The sequence below is a fragment of the Hyperolius riggenbachi genome, chromosome 7, assembly GCF_040937935.1.
Source record: "Hyperolius riggenbachi isolate aHypRig1 chromosome 7, aHypRig1.pri, whole genome shotgun sequence".
In the NCBI taxonomy this organism is placed as follows: Eukaryota; Metazoa; Chordata; class Amphibia; order Anura; family Hyperoliidae; genus Hyperolius; species Hyperolius riggenbachi.
This window is the reverse complement of record NC_090652.1, coordinates 323,913,798-323,930,149: the sequence shown is the minus strand read 5'-3', so window position 1 is coordinate 323,930,149 and position 16,352 is coordinate 323,913,798. Positions and strand designations below refer to the sequence as shown.

At 47.4% G+C, this 16,352-nt stretch overlaps 1 protein-coding gene across 1 annotated transcript in view; it reads left to right on the top strand.

The window, feature by feature from the left end:
- CFAP221 (cilia and flagella associated protein 221) overlaps positions 1-16,352 on the top strand; it is a 169,069-nt gene that overhangs the window by 134,917 nt on the left and 17,800 nt on the right. The window contains exons 20-22 of the mRNA XM_068246325.1: positions 1,227-1,370; positions 1,451-1,542; positions 1,659-1,751. Coding sequence (XP_068102426.1) covers positions 1,227-1,370; positions 1,451-1,542; positions 1,659-1,751 — 329 coding nt within the window. The remainder of the gene's footprint in view (positions 1-1,226; positions 1,371-1,450; positions 1,543-1,658; positions 1,752-16,352) is intronic.

Here is a 16,352-nt window from a genome sequence, read left to right as displayed (position 1 = left end):
AGCATGTGATCAGTTTGGTTAGGTGATAGATATGTAAGTCTCTGATTTGCTAGTCATGATCATGTGTTAAAGCAGGATGTGATCACAGCAAGTCAGAGCTTTGCAAATCTTTCAGCTGTTCAAAGAAATCCCATGCTTCTCCATGACTTCTCCTAGACATGACCATCACTGATCAGAGACTTACATATCTATCCCCTGACCAGACTGATCACATGCTTCTCCATGACTTCTCCTAGACATGACCATCACTAATCAGAGACTTACATATCTATCACCTGACCAGACTGATCACATGCTTTTCCATGACTTCTCCTAGACATGACCATCACTAATCAGAGACTTACATATCTATCACCTGACCACACTGATCACATGCTTCTCCATGACTTCTCCTAGACACGCTTATCACTAATCAGAGACTTACATATCTATCACCTGACCAGACTGATCACATGCTTCTCCATGACTTCTCCTAGACATGACCATCACTAATCAGAGACTTACATATCTGTCACCTGACCACACTGATCACATGCTTCTCCATGACTTCTCCCAGACACAACCATCACTAATCAGAGACTTGCATATCTATCACCTGACCACACTGATCACATGCTTCTCCATGACTTCCCCTAGACATTGCCATCACTAATCAGAGACTTACATATCTATCACCTGACCACACTGATCACATGCTTCTCCATGACTTCCCCTAGACATGGCTATCACTAATCAGAGACTTACATATCTATCACCTGACCAGACTGATCACATGCTTCTCCATGACTTCTCCTAGACATGACCATCACTAATCAGAGACTTACATATCTATCACCTGACCAGACTGATCACATGCTTCTCCATGACTTCTCCTAGACACGACCATCACTAATCAGAGACTTACATATCTGTCACCTGACCACACTGATCACATGCTTCTCCATGACTTCTCCTAGACATGACCATCACTAATCAGAGACTTACATATCTATCACCTGACCACACTGATCACATGCTTCTCCATGAGTCATCCTAGACATGACCATCACTATTCCGGGGTCATCAAACACAGATGTCCCCTTATCACATGTTGTACAGACAGGCCTTTCATGTCCAGTGTATGGCCACTCTGTGGTAGAGTCATTATAATACGTGGCTCTGTGCAGAGTGTGGACAGTCATGTAGTGTCATTATAAGAGAATAACGCATGTTGTATACCTCTGCAGAATCCGGCGCCAGGCCTGCTGGCCTTCAAGGGGCCTCTGTCATACTGTGAGACGGACCTAGAAAGCCACCTGTGCCCACTGCCAAAGTACCAGCCTCTGCGGGAGACTACAGGAAGCCCCCAGAGGAAGTACCTCACCCGGGAGGTAGGGGGAGCTGCCGTGCATTGTGGGGCAGTCAGTACACAGGAGGATCTCAGGCTTATTTTTTTTTCACTTTTATCCAGGATATGCTCCGCGGTGTGATGACCTGGAAGAAATTCCCGCCAGTAGCTTTCTCAGTCTCCCTCCCATCGGGCAGTAGCGGCAGACCACGCTGGTAAGAGCCAGAGCTGGGGGGGAGGGGAGGTTACTTTCTTCTACTTCTGTTTCATCCTGCTCTAGCCCATCCCACCCCTTTTTTCAACCAATTAACTTTTAGAAATCTCCTCCCAGGTGTGACCCTTTCAGCGCTGATTTGTTGCCGACTGAAGCCCCGCCTATTCTCAGTGACCTTCTGCCAGAAGACCGGGACAGCATTGAATTAAAGTGAGTGTCATTGCTGAAAGGGGGGGGAGAAATTATGTGTATACAGATAAGGCCCAGATTTACCTAACAGGAGCCTATAGGCACAGATGTCCTGGCACCCTAGACTCCGCCCTCTATGAACCTACAAACCCCCACTGAACCGCACTGCAAGTGTGCTGGCTGTCCCGGCTGTCACGTCTCCCTTTCTTCCCTCCCCCATCATATGTAGCAGGAGGTATCCTCAGTATTAAGTAGCTAGTGGTGCCCCCAGCTGTAGGGAGATCTCATCAGTGGAATGCAGAGAGCAAGGTAAGTAACCGCTCATTTACACTATCATCAGGATTCTGCATAGGGAAGGAGGGGAGGGAGCTGCCTTTCCATCATCAGACGCCTGGAGGCATGTGCCTATTCTGCCTTATGGGAAATCCAGCCCTGATACAGATATCATGCCACTGGACATTCTCCTTATTACTGGGAATCCCAGAGATGGGCCAATAGCAGGGCTTACAAGGCAGGAAGGCAGTGTGGGAAGGGGGTGGAGCTCAGACTAAACCATTGCCCAGAGTCTCCTCCCCCATGCACTGTACAGGAAGAGGCGTGGCGGCACTTCCTGTGTGTGTGACCTCAGAGCTGTACAGGGCAGGCTGTGTCTGACCCTCTGATTGGATTAAAGCTTATTTATCTGCACCTTTTTATATTTGTTACTACCTACCATACCTTCCTTCATTTCTCCTCAAATAACAGTAGGGTGAGCCCACTCTGCCCAAAGTCCCCCTTCATCCTCACAAGACCCCATTGAAGTGTCATTGATGACATCACACTAGTGCCGAGTGACTGTTGTGACCGCTGGGAGGAGGTGTGGTGCTGGGGGAAGGCCATGGAGGAGAATGGGGGAAGGATGAGGGGGTCTCAGGTGCTTAGCCAGGTATGGGAGAATGCAATGACTGATAGAGGGTTGTAACCGTTTCAGAGCTTTTGTCCTCGTCACTCTGCATGGCAGGGATTGATATGGCTCTATGGGAAAGGGCTCTGTAGTGTGCTGCAGAAGATGTCAGTGCTATATAAATACATAATAATAATATGGTAGGACATTAGACTATGACTATGGTAGGATTAGAGTGTGAGCTCCTCTGAGGACAGTCAGTGACATGACTATGTACTCTGTACAATGCTGCAGAAGATGTCAGTGCTATATAAATACATAATAATAATAATATGGTAGGACATTAGACTATGACTATGGTAGGATTAGAGTGTGAGCTCCTCTGAGGACAGTCAGTGACATGACTATGTACTCTGTACAGTGCTGCAGAAGATGTCAGTGCTATATAAGTACATAATAATAATATGGTAGGACATTAGACTGACTATGGTAGGATTAGAGTGTGAGCTCCTCTGAGGACAGTCAGTGACATGACTATGTACTCTGTAATGTGCTGCAGGAGATGTCAGTGCTATATAAATACATAATAATAATATGATAGGACATTAGACTATGACTATGGTAGGATTAGAGTGTGAGCTCCTCTGGGGACAGTCAGTGACATGACTATGTACTCTGTAATGTGCTGCAGAAGATGTCAGTGCTATATAAATACATAATAATAATATGGTAGGACATTAGGCTATGACTATGGTAGGATTAGAGTGTGAGCTTCTCTGAGGACAGTCAATGACATGACTATGTACTCTGTAAAGTGCTGCAGAAGATGTCACTGCTATATAAATACATAATAATAATATGGTAGGACATTAGACTATGACTATGGTAGGATTAGAGTGTGAGCTCCTCTGAGGACAGTCAGTGACATGACTATGTACTCTGTAATGTGCTGCAGAAGATGTCAGTGCTATATAAATACATAATAATAATAATATGGTAGGACATTAGACTATGACTATGGTAGGATTAGAGTGTGAGCTCCTTTGAGGACAGTCAGTGACATGACCATGTACTCTGTAATGTGCTGCAGGAGATGTCAGTGCTATATAAATACATAATAATAATATGGTAAGACATTACACTATGACTATGGTAGGATTAGAGTGTGAGCTCCTCTGAGGACAGTCAGTGACATGACTATGTACTCTGTAATGTGCTGCAGAAGATGTCAGTGCTATATAAGTACATAATAATAATATGGTAGGACATTAGACTATGACTATGGTAGGATTAGATTGTGAGCTCCTCTGAGGACAGTCAGTGACATGACTATGTACTCTGTAATGTGCTGCAGAAGATGTCAGTGCTATATACATACATAATAATAATATGGTAGGATTAGAGTGTGAGCTCCCATGAGGACAGTCAGTGACATGACTATGTACTCTGTAATGTGCTGCAGAAGATGTCACTGCTATATAAATACATAATAATAATATGGTAGGACATTAGACTATGACTAAGGTAGGATTAGAGTGTGAGCTCCTCTGAGGACAGTCAGTGACATGACTATGTACTCTGTAATGTGCTGCAGAAGATGTCAGTGCTATATACATACATAATAATAATATGGTAGGATTAGAGTGTGAGCTCCCATGAGGACAGTCAGTGACATGACTATGTACTCTGTAATGTGCTGCAGAAGATGTCACTGCTATATAAATACATAATAATAATATGGTGGGACATTAGACTGTGACTATGGTAGGATTAGAGTGTGAGGTCCTCTGAGGACAGTCAGTGACATGACTATGTACTCTGTAATGTGCTGCAGAAGATGTCACTGCTATATAAATACATAATAATAATATGGTAGGACATTACACTATGACTATGGTAGGATTAGAGTGTGAGCTCCTCTGAGGACAGTCAGTGACATGACTATGTACTCTGTAATGTGCTACAGGAGAAGTCAGTGCTATATAAATACATAATAATAATATGGTAGGACATTAGGCTATGACTATGGTAGGATTAGATTGTGAGCTCCTGAGGACAGTCAGTGACATGACTATGTACTCTGTAATGTGCTGCAGAAGATGTCAGTGCTACATAAATACATAATAATAATATGGTAGTGACATTATACTATGACTATGGTAGGATTAGAGTGTGAGCTCCTCTGAGGACAGTCAGTGACATGACTATGTACTCTGTAATGTGCTGCAGAAGATGTCAGTGCTATATTAATACATAATAATAATATGGTAGGACATTAGACTATGACTATGGTAGGATTAGAGTGAGAGCTCCTCTGAGGACAGTCAGTGACATGACTATGTACTCTGTACAGTGCTGCAGGAGATGTCAGTGCTATATTAATACATAATAATAATATGGTAGGACATTAGACTATGACTATGGTAGGATTAGAGTGTGAGCTCCTCTGAGGACAGTCAGTGACATGACTATGTACTCTGTAATGTGCTGCAGAAGATGTCAGTGCTGTATGAATACATAATAATAATATGGTAGGACATTACACTATGACTATGGTAGGATTAGAGTGTGAGCTCCTCTGTGGACAGTCAGTGACATGACTATGTACTCTGTAATGTGCTGCAGAAGATGTCAGTGCTATATAAATACATAATAATAATATGGTAGGACATTAGACTATGACTATGGTAGGATTAGAGTGTGAGCTACTCTGAGGACAGTCAGTGACATGACTATGTACTCTGTACAGTGCTGCAGAAGATGTCAGTGCTATATAAATACATAATAATAATATGGTAGGACATTAGACTATGACTATGGTAGGATTAGAGTGTGAGCTCCTCTGAGGACAGTCAGTGACATGACTATGTACTCTGTAATGTGCTGCAGGAGATGTCAGTGCTATATAAATACATAATAATAATATGGTAGGACATTAGGCTATGACTATGGTAGGATTAGAGTGTGAGCTCCTCTGAGGACAGTTAGTGACATGACTATGTACTCTGTAATGTGCTGCAGGAGATGTCAGTGCTATATAAATACATAATAATAATATGGTAGGACATTAGACTATGACTATGGTAGGATTAGAGTGTGAGCCCCTCTGAGGACAGTCAGTGACATGACTGTGTACTCTGTAATGTGCTGCAGAAGATGTCAGTGCTATATAAATACATAATAATAATATGGTAGGACATCAGAGTGTGAGGACTCAAATACACACCATATCGCAACAGTGAGAGATGGTCAGTGAAATCACCAATGTAGTAAGTCTAGACTGTCACTAGAGCCAGATCCCACCTTGCATTCAAGCCTTTCGGGATTCTGGTTCCAAGGCGGAATATCCATAGGGCCTCCCTTTTTCGTATAATTGATAGGAGGTCACCACCTCTCTTGGGTAAAAAGACCCTCTCAATACCCTGAAATACAAAACCGGACATGTCACCACCATGTACCTCCCGAAAGTGCTTTGCTACATTGGAGATATTTTTGGTGGACCAGGATGCTCCTAAATAATGTTCTGCTATCCTGGCTTTTAGGGGTCTAGTAGTGCACCCCACATATTGTAGGGAACATAAAGTACATGTAACCAAATAAATGACATTTTTAGTGTTACAATTTATGAAATGTTTGAGAGAAGACCCATAACCGGTTGTAAGTGACTTAACTGATTGAGTATTGGTGTGTACTGTACAGTAATGACATGTAGGAAGTGCACATCTGTATGACCCCTTGCTAGAGAGCCAAGTGGTGGAGTCCAAGCTGGTGTTAAAGAGACTAGGGGACAGCATATTTCCCAAAGTAGGAGCACGTCTGCTAGCAAAGCTTACGCCTTGTTGTAAAAAAGGACGTATATCACTATCTCCTTCCAAGATGGGTAGATATTTCTCAATGATGTGCTTTATGTCTCGAAACTCAACACTATAATTGGTGACAAAAACAGGTCTTTGCATAGGTTTTACATCTGAAGCAGAGACGCGTACTAGGTTGCTTCTAGGAATTGAGAGGGCTCGACGTTTTCCCCTGTCTATCATCGACTTTGGATATCCCCTGTCACTCAGGCGACCCTCCACCACAGAGAACTCACGCAATACGGTCTCCTTGTCCGAGCAGTTTCGGCGGGCCCGAATAAATTCACCCACCGGAACTGCCCGGACAGTGTGGCCTGGGTGGCAGCTACTGGCCTGGAGGGTAGAGTTACCCGCACATGTCTTTCTAAAGGTGCTGGTGTGAATCCCCCCAGAATCTGCATCACCCACTAAAGTGAGATCTAGATAGTCAATACGATGCTGCTGCCAAATATGTGTAAATCTCAAGTTACAACGGTTGTCATTCAGAGATGTCACAAAAGCGTCTGCCGAGGATTGGTCTCCCCGCAAGATAACCAGGATATCATCAATGAACCTCCCGTACCACGCAAGTCTGTCCCGAAGGCGTCCCCCACCCCCAAAGACGTGGAACTCCTCCCACCATCCCATGTAAAGATTGGCCAGGGACGGGGAGAATTTGGCCCCCATGGAGGCCCCACATCTCTGGAGGTAGAAGGCGCCATCGAACATAAAAAAGTTGCGGGTCAGGAGGTATTCCACGGCGGCACAAATAAACACCCTGAGATCAGATGAATAGTCTGAATATTTCTCAAGATGGTACTGTAAGGCCGTGAGGGCCAGATGGTGTGGAATACAGGAGTATAGGGATTTTACATCAATGGTGAGCCAACTGCAGGAGTCGTCCCATTTATACTTCTCCGAACTTCCTAGCAGGTGCTTGGAGTCCTTCAAATATCCCGGGAGTCTCCTGACTAGGGGCTGCAGCATGGAATCTACCCAGTCACTAAGGCGCTCCCCCAGGGACCCAATACCAGCAACAATGGGTCTACCCTCTGGGGGAGCGCCCGGTTTATGTATTTTCGGGAGGTGGTGGAAAACGGGGGTAATAGGGTGGGATACACTCAAATACTCCACTAATCTCTGTTCCAATACCCCCAAGCTCTCCCCGTAACTAAGAAGACTGGATAGTTGTTCCTGAAATTCTCGTGTGGGATTCCCCGGCAGGCGGGTGTACGTGTCAGGGTCCTCAACTTGTCTAAGGGCCTCTGCCCTATAATCTGCCCTGTTGAGGATCACCACTGCTCCCCCCTTATCTGCATTGCGAATAACAACATTCTGATTATTCTGCAGGCTCTTCATGGCCTGATATTCGGCTCTAGTAAGGTTAGTTCTAGATAATGTGGAGGGTGCAGCAGCCAACCTAACCAATTCCGATTCCACCAATTCTTGAAAGATTTCCACAGGAGGTGTTCTAGCAGTTAATGGATAAAAGTCAGGGTTCCTAATCCTGACAGGCTGCACATCCTCTATAGAAATTAGGCCTGTGCTTGCGGACATCAAGGAATCTAGTGTCCATTTAGCACACGTGTCCTGGAAATCCCCAATATCGGGTATTTCTACCCCAGGTTTTTTCTCACCCTGTGTAGTTAAATTATCTGATTTAAAATGTTTTCTCAAAAGAATATTTCTAATGAATTTATTTACATCTAACAGAGTGTTAAAAACATCAAAATGATGCGTGGGAGAAAAAGACATACCCTTAGACAATAATGTCAATTCAGTTTCTGTAAAGGTGGAATCAGATAGGTTAACAACATTGGCCTGTGCGGCTGAAAAATGGCTCCTATATTTACCTTTATTGTGTTTTACTCCCGCCCTTCGGGTTCTTTTCCTCTCCTGTTCTGATTCAAAATTTGTTTGTGTCGCCTGAAAAAAGTGGGCCTGTACTTTGCGTTTTTTGAGTTAGGTGGTTGACCTCTCCTATCAGACTGGACCCCTGTAGGTTCATCTATGATGTTAGTGTGGAGCTTGGCATTCCTTGCGTCAGGGGGACTAACCGAAAGTTCCCTCCGTGGGTGAGTATCGACTGTGAAATTTACTCTCCTCCTGTTCCTGGATCGGGACCTGCGTGTATTGGTAACTGGGGACTTAGGAGGAGCTTCCCATTTACCCCACTGGTATACCAGATCTGATTTGTAGTCATTAGTATCCCTAATGTATTTCAACCTTTTGGTTTCTGTAATCATAGCCTCCAATTTAGAGACATTCTCCAGCATCCTATCATGTAAATCATTGTATTGCTGTAGCGTGTCATACTTAGACAAACTCTGCGTTAATTCAGATATGTTAACTCTAATGTCCACAAGTTTACTCTCTTCATATTTAATAATAAGTTTCATCAACTTTAAAGAGCAATCAGTAAGTAGCATATTCCACTCAACCTGGAACTCATCACAATATATAGTGGTGGGAATCTTTTTGATTCGTAGTCCTCGGGGAACAATTCCCTCTGCCACGTACTGTTTAAGTGTAGAAAGATCCCACCAAATCTTGGTCTCTTTACTCATTAAGTCCTCCAGCTGAGAGAAAGAAGTCCTAAGACCCACCTCCGGTTGGATGTCACAAATATTAGAATTCCTAGAGAATACTGCTGTAAATTTGTTGTATCTATCCGGATCCGAGTCCAGATCTGCCATAGGAATAATATGTTTTTCATATTGAGGAGGATATTTGGTGAGGAGTTCCTGGAGGGCAATGTCCAAAGGATTATCATTAAAGCTATTCATACTGACTATGTCCATACAGATGGGTCCGGGATCTGGGGCTGAATTAACCTCTATAGGTTGATGTGTATGTGTAAGTGTATCCTCTTGTACAAGAGGGGCAATGCTGACATGCTGCCCATCATCAATGATTTTCTCTGCAACCTTAGGGGGCAAATCTGCAGAAGTAATGGGAAAATGTAAGGAAAGTCTCTTTACCTTCCTGGACGCCTCTATGCCACGATTGAGGTCCTCCATCAAGTCCTTGACCAGGCTGCGGCAGTGTGGACGCCATGTATCAGGATCATGGAGCGTGTCAACTAGAGGCTCCGTAGGGCGAGAGGTCTGTGGGCACAGGTGCTGCTCTTTCCTTCTCGCCCCCAAATCTTTCACTTGTCGCTGGGTGCTGGGGAGAGCTTGTGTGAAGTCACAGCAGGTTCTCTTTAGTCCCTGTTACTCCTCACAGTAATGGATGGGTATAAATGTGTCTGGCAGTCATACTCTCTCCTGCAGGCCTCATTTCTCGTCTTCATGGGACAAAAGAAAGATAAACAGCTGTGACGGCAGCCAGGGGATGCAGCTCTGAGCTCACCTCCCATCTGTGCTCTCTGCGGCTCCATCTACAGGTCCTGAGAGGCATTTATGGATCACATCCCCCCGTATGACAGATTATGGAGGGGATCCGGGGGAGGGGAGTGGAGGGTGGGTCACCTGCATAGATATACATGTATTACACTGTCAAAGCTCCCATTCATACTATCACCTTCTCAAAGCGCGTTAGTGACAGTGATTGTATACACACCCCCCCCCCCCAAGTAACCGCTTCCCCCACCTCCGCCCCCCAGTGTCACTGCTTAATGTGGTCATACATCGAATCGGGTGAAAATCGCTGCCGCCGAGTGCATTCCCGACCAACAATGCGACCAATTTCAGGCCGAAATTGGTTGCTTTAGTCGATTACACATGCTGCAAGATGTAGGGCCAACTTGCTGGATCGGGTGCGTGGCGGTGATGGCGTGCAATTTTGGGGCGATCAATGAACATTCTGAAACCCCCAGCACTGTCCCCCCCCCCCCCCCCCCGGTGCCCAGTGCCCGGTGCGTGTTATACATTACCTGTCTGCGGCCTTCGCTTGTCCCTGCTGGCTCGGGGCGCTCTCTGCTCTCCACACACGCGCTCCACGTGGCTGCCTAGTAGGGGAGCACGTGTGACATCAGACACGCGACCATGTTACTAGGCAACCGCGTGGCGTGTATGTAGAGCAGAGAGCGCCTGGAGCCAGCGGAGGACAAGCAGAGGTAATGTATAACATGCACTCCTCTATAGGCCTCACCTTATAGGCCGGTGCAGAGATGTGTTACCCATTAGGGAGATGAGGCGATCGGATGCAGCATCATCAGGCTGATTCAGCATGAAATTGATGGGGAATAGGCCTGCAGTGTATGGGCAACTGAACAATCTCACTCTAATCAGATCTGATCATTACTAGGTGTATTGCTGTCTCCACAGAGCAGCCATACAGTCCCCACAACACAAGAACACATCTCTGCACCGGCCTATGAGGTCAGGCCTATAGAGGAGTCAGGCTGCCTGTGAGATCAGGCCTATAGAGGAGTCAGGCTGTCTGGGAAACTCAGTATGGTAATCTGCCTCCACAGAGCAGCCATACAGTCCCCACAACACAGGAACACATCTCTGCACCGGCCTCTGAGATCAGGCCTATAGAGGAGTCAGGCTGCCTGTGAGATCAGGCCTATAGAGGAGTCAGGCTGTCTGGGAAACGCAGTACGGGAATCTGCCTCCACAGAGCAGCCATACAGTCCCCACAACACAGGAACACATCTCTGCACCGGCCTCTGAGATCAGGCCTATAGAGGAGTCAGGCTGCCTGTGAGATCAGGCCTATGGAGGTGTCAGGCTTCCAGTGAGATCAGGCCTATAGAGGAGTCAGGCTGTCTGGGAAACTCCGTATGGTAATCTGTCTCCACAGAGCAGCCATACAGTCCCCACAACACAGGAACACATCTCTGCACCGGCCTATGAGATCAGGCCTATAGAGGAGTCAGGCTGTCTGGGAAACTCAGTATGGTAATCTTCCTCAGCAGAGCAGCCATACAGTCCCCACAACACAGGAACACATCTGTACACCGGCCTGTGAGATCAGGCCTATAGAGGAGTCAGGCTGCCTGTGAGATCAGGCCTATAGAGGAGTCAGGCTGCCTGTGAGATCAGGCCTATAGAGGTGTCAGGCTGCCTGTGAGATCAGGCCTATAGAGGAGTCAGGCTGCCTGTGAGATCAGGCCTATAGAGGAGTCAGGCTGCCTGTGAGATCAGGCCTATAGAGGTGTCAGGCTGCCTGTGAGATCAGGCCTATAGAGGAGTCAGGCTGCCTCTGAGATCAGGCCTATAGAGGAGTCAGGCTGCCTGTGAGATCAGGCCTATAGAGGAGTCAGGCTGCCTGTGAGATCAGGCCTATAGAGGAGTCAGGCTGCCTGTGAGATCAGGCCTATAGAGGAGTCAGGCTGCCTGTGAGACCAGGCCTATAGAGGAGTCAGGCTGCCTGGGAAACTCAGTATGGTAATCTGCCTCCACAGAGCAGCCATACAGTCCCCACAACACAGGAACACATCTGTGCACCGGCCTATGAGATCAGGCCTATAGAGGAGTCAGGCTGCCTGTGAGATCAGGCCTATACAGGAGTCAGGCTGCCTGTGAGATCAGGCCTATAGAAGAGTCAGGCTGCCTGGGAAACTCAGTATGGCAATCTGCCTCCACAGAGCAGCCATACAGTCCCCACAACACAGGAACACATCTATGCCTCGGCCTATGAGGTCAGGCCTATAGAGGAGTCAGGCTGCCTGAGAAACTCAGTATAGTAATCTGCCTTCACAGAGCAGCCATACAGTCCCCACACCCCAGGAACACATCTATGCTCCGGCCTATGAGACCAGGCCTATAGAGGAGTCAGGCTTCCTGGGAAACTCAGTATGGTAATCTGCCTCCACATAGCAGCCATACAGTCCCCACAACACAGGAACACATATATGCTTCAGCCTATGAGGTCAGGCCTATAGAGGAGTCAGGCTGCCTGGGAAACTCAGTATGGTAATCTGCCTCCACAGAGCAGCCATACAGTCCCCACAACACAGGAACACATCTCTGCACCGGCCTATGAGGTCAGGCCTATAGAGGAGTCAGGCTGTCTGGGAAACGCAGTATGGGAATCTGCCTCCACAGAGCAGCCATACAGTCCCCACAACACAGGAACACATCTACGCTCCGGCCTATGAGACCAGGCCTATAGAGGAGTCAGGCTGTCTCGGAAACTCAGTATAGTAATCGGCCTCTACAGAGCAGCCATACAGTCCCCACAACACAGGAACACATCTGTGCACCGGCCTATGAGATCAGGCCTATAGAGGTGTCAGGCTGCCTGTGAGATCAGGCCTATACAGGAGTCAGGCTGCCTGTGAGATCAGGCCTATAGAGGAGTCAGGCTGTCTGGGAAACTCAGTATGGTAATCTGCCTCCACAGTGCAGCCATACAGTCCCCACAACACAGGAACATATCTATGCACCAGCCTATGAGGTCAGGCCTATAGAGGAGTCAGGCTGCCTGGGAAACTCAGTATGTTAGTCTGCCTCCACAGTGCAGCCATACAGTCCCCACAACACAGGAAAACATCTATGCTCTGGCCTATGAGATCAGGCCTATAGAGGAGTTAGGCTGTCTCGGAAACTCAGTATAGTAATCTGCCTTCACAGAGCAGCCATACAGTCCCCACACCACAGGAACACATCTATGCTCCGGCCTATGAGACCAGGCCTATAGAGGAGTCAGGCTGCCTGGGAAACTCAGTATGGTAATCTGCCTCCACAGAGCAGCCATACAGTCCCCACAACACAGGAACACATCTATGCTCCGGCCTATGAGACCAGGCCTATAGAGGAGTCAGGCTGCCTGGGAAACTCAGTATGGTAATCTGCCTCCACAGAGCAGCCATACAGTCCCCACAACACAGGAACACATCTCTGCACCGGCCTATGAGGTCAGGCCTATAGAGGAGTCAGGCTGTCTGGGAAACGCAGTATGGGAATCTGCCTCCACAGAGCAGCCATACAGTCCCCACAACACAGGAACACATCTACGCTCCGGCCTATGAGACCAGGCCTATAGAGGAGTCAGGCTGTCTCGGAAACTCAGTATAGTAATCTGCCTCCACAGAGCAGCCATACAGTCCCCACAACACAGGAACACATCTACGCTCCGGCCTATGAGACCAGGCCTATAGAGGAGTCAGGCTGTCTCGGAAACTCAGTATAGTAATCTGCCTCCACAGAGCAGCCATACAGTCCCCACAACACAGGAGCACATCTGTGCACCGGCCTATGAGATCAGGCCTATAGAGGAGTCAGGCTGCCTGTGAGATCAGGCCTATACAGGAGTCAGGCTGCCTGTGAGATCAGGCCCATAGAGGAGTCAGGCTGCCTGGGAAACTCAGTATGGCAATCTGCCTCCACAGAGCAGCCATACAGTCCCCACAACACAGGAACACATCTGTGCACCGGCCTATGAGATCAGGCCTATAGAGGAGTCAGGCTGCCTGTGAGATCAGGCCTATACAGGAGTCGGGCTGCCTGTGAGATCAGGCCTATAGAAGAGTCAGGCTGCCTGGGAAACTCAGTATGGTAATCTGCCTCCACAGAGCAGCCATACAGTCCCCACAACACAGGAACACATCTATGCCTCGGCCTATGAGGTCAGGCCTATAGAGGAGTCAGGCTGCCTGGGAAACTCAGTATGTTAATCTGCCTTCACAGAGCAGCCATACAGTCCCAACAACACAGGGACCAATCTATGCACCGGCCTATGAGATCAGGCTTATTGAGGAGTCAGGCTGTCTGGGAAACTCAGTATGGTAATCTGCCTCCACAGAGCAGCCATACAGTCCCCACAACACAGGAACATATTTATGCACCGGCCTATGAGGCCAGGCCTATAGAGGAGTCAGGCTGCCTGGGAAACTCAGTATGTTAGTCTGCCTCCACAGTGCAGCCATACAGTCCCCACAACACAGGAAAACATCTATGCTCTGGCCTATGAGGCCAGGCCTATAGATGAGTCAGGCTGTCTGGGGAACTCAGTATGGTAATCTGTCTCCACAGAGCAGCCATACAGTCCCCACAACACAGGAACATATCTCTGCACCGGCCTATGAGGTCAGGCCTATAGAGGAGTCAGGCTTCCTGGGAAACTCAGTATGTTAATCTGCCTTCACAGAGCAGCCATACAGTCCCAACAACACAGGGAACAATCTATGCATCGGCCTATGAGATCAGGCCTATAGAGGAGTCGGGCTGCCTGGGAAACTCAGTATGTTAGTCTGCCTCCACAGTGCAGCCATACAGTCCCCACAACACATGAAAACATCTATGCTCCGGCCTATGAGGTCAGGCCTACAGAGGAGTCAGGCTGCCTGGGAAACTCAGTATGGTAATCTGCCTCCACAGAGCAGCTATACAGTCCCCACAACACAGGAACACATCTCTGCTCCGGCCTATGAGATCAGGCCTGTCACAAGAGCCCCACTGGCCGTGAACACGCAAAACCGTCCGATCCGATTCTAGCACACAGATTGAGAGCTATGGACGCAATCTGCGTAGAATTGGCGGAGTTTGAGCGTCACGACGCAGTAGGGAGCCTGTGAGGTTACGAAAATACACTTTTACTCCAACCCAGGGGTAGATTTGCCACCATCTCTGTTTTCTATCAGCCCAGAGATAACTGCTAACTGGCTATAGACCTGTGAAACAAACAACCGGTTAAAACTGTGCAATTCCTATCTATCTATCAAAACAGTAGCGTCCCTTCGGAAGTTTAGGTCTCGTCTGTGTATACTGAATAGAAGGTTTTACTGAGAGGTAAAGACCTTTTAAAAAGCCTTTATTTGTTACAATATAAATAATTAATATATACAGACAATCGTGAACAATTAAACGATGAGAGACAGTGATAACACAGTACATAAAAGAAAAAGGGATAAAAAGAACGAATACTTATGATTCTGTGGAAAGTCCGTTCGGGAAAAGACAAAGTTCCTTTGTTGCAGTTAGTTCGCAATATGGCCGAACCACATGGCCGTTGCTCCGCCTGCAAGATGGCCACTGCTATTTCCCCAAGCAGTGGCAGTCTTTTCGGTATGATGGAAAGTGGGGGAATTATCTGGGAGTCCTCATGCAATCAGTTTTGAGCACTGACATTTCTGGGCGGAGTCTCAAGCTCAGCCCAGGGGCGTGTCAGGCAGTGAGTTCTCTGGGGAGGAACTTCCAACCATCCACAAAATATGTCCAATTTCATATCCAGCCGGGGGTTTGTCGCACATGCAAACCGATTTCATATTCAGATTGGGCTGAAAATACACGTTCATAGGACATCAAACTTGCAATATTTGGGGCGCACGGGGACCCCATTATTCATATCTCAGCCCCTGCTCGGGTTACCTGGCTATGTCTAGTATCACCATCTTCTACAGAATTAGGGAAACAAAATTATGTAATTTTCATATTCCTCCCATGGATGGTATTTGCAAAATGTGACAAAGTTATCAACACCATGCATTCCATACTCAGTCTAGTCGGTGCCGTCAAGACTGGGAGGAATGTAGGTGTCAATAGACCTCATGCTGTGCTAGCTTCCCCTGTTGAATAGACTCTGTTGGTATTTCAGCTCTGCCCAATTAGCACATTAGTGTCACCAGAGCTTTTCCGGGAGCCTTAAAAGGATTTCTTGCTAAACCAGGTTGCTTTAGCAATATGCTAACGCAGGCCCATTCAGCCCTCATGGCAAAAGGGGGGGAAGGCAGGAAGGAAAAACTTCTATGTAAAAATAAAGAATGTCAGTTTTCCGATCACGGTTGCGATCGGACAATCGGCCGCGAATCCTCGGACGACTGGGCGTCGCCCGGCGTCACACCTCCCCCTTCCCGAGCTCTGCTCAGGGAGGTGTCAACAGGACGCCTTCCGTAGCAGCTATTGGCGCTGTTGGGTCGGGTTCCCCCTGACACCGCGACAGCCCATCAGCGTTCTGGTGTCGGCTGCCTGCTTTGTGTTGGATCGTAAAGTCGTACTGCTGCAATGACAGGCT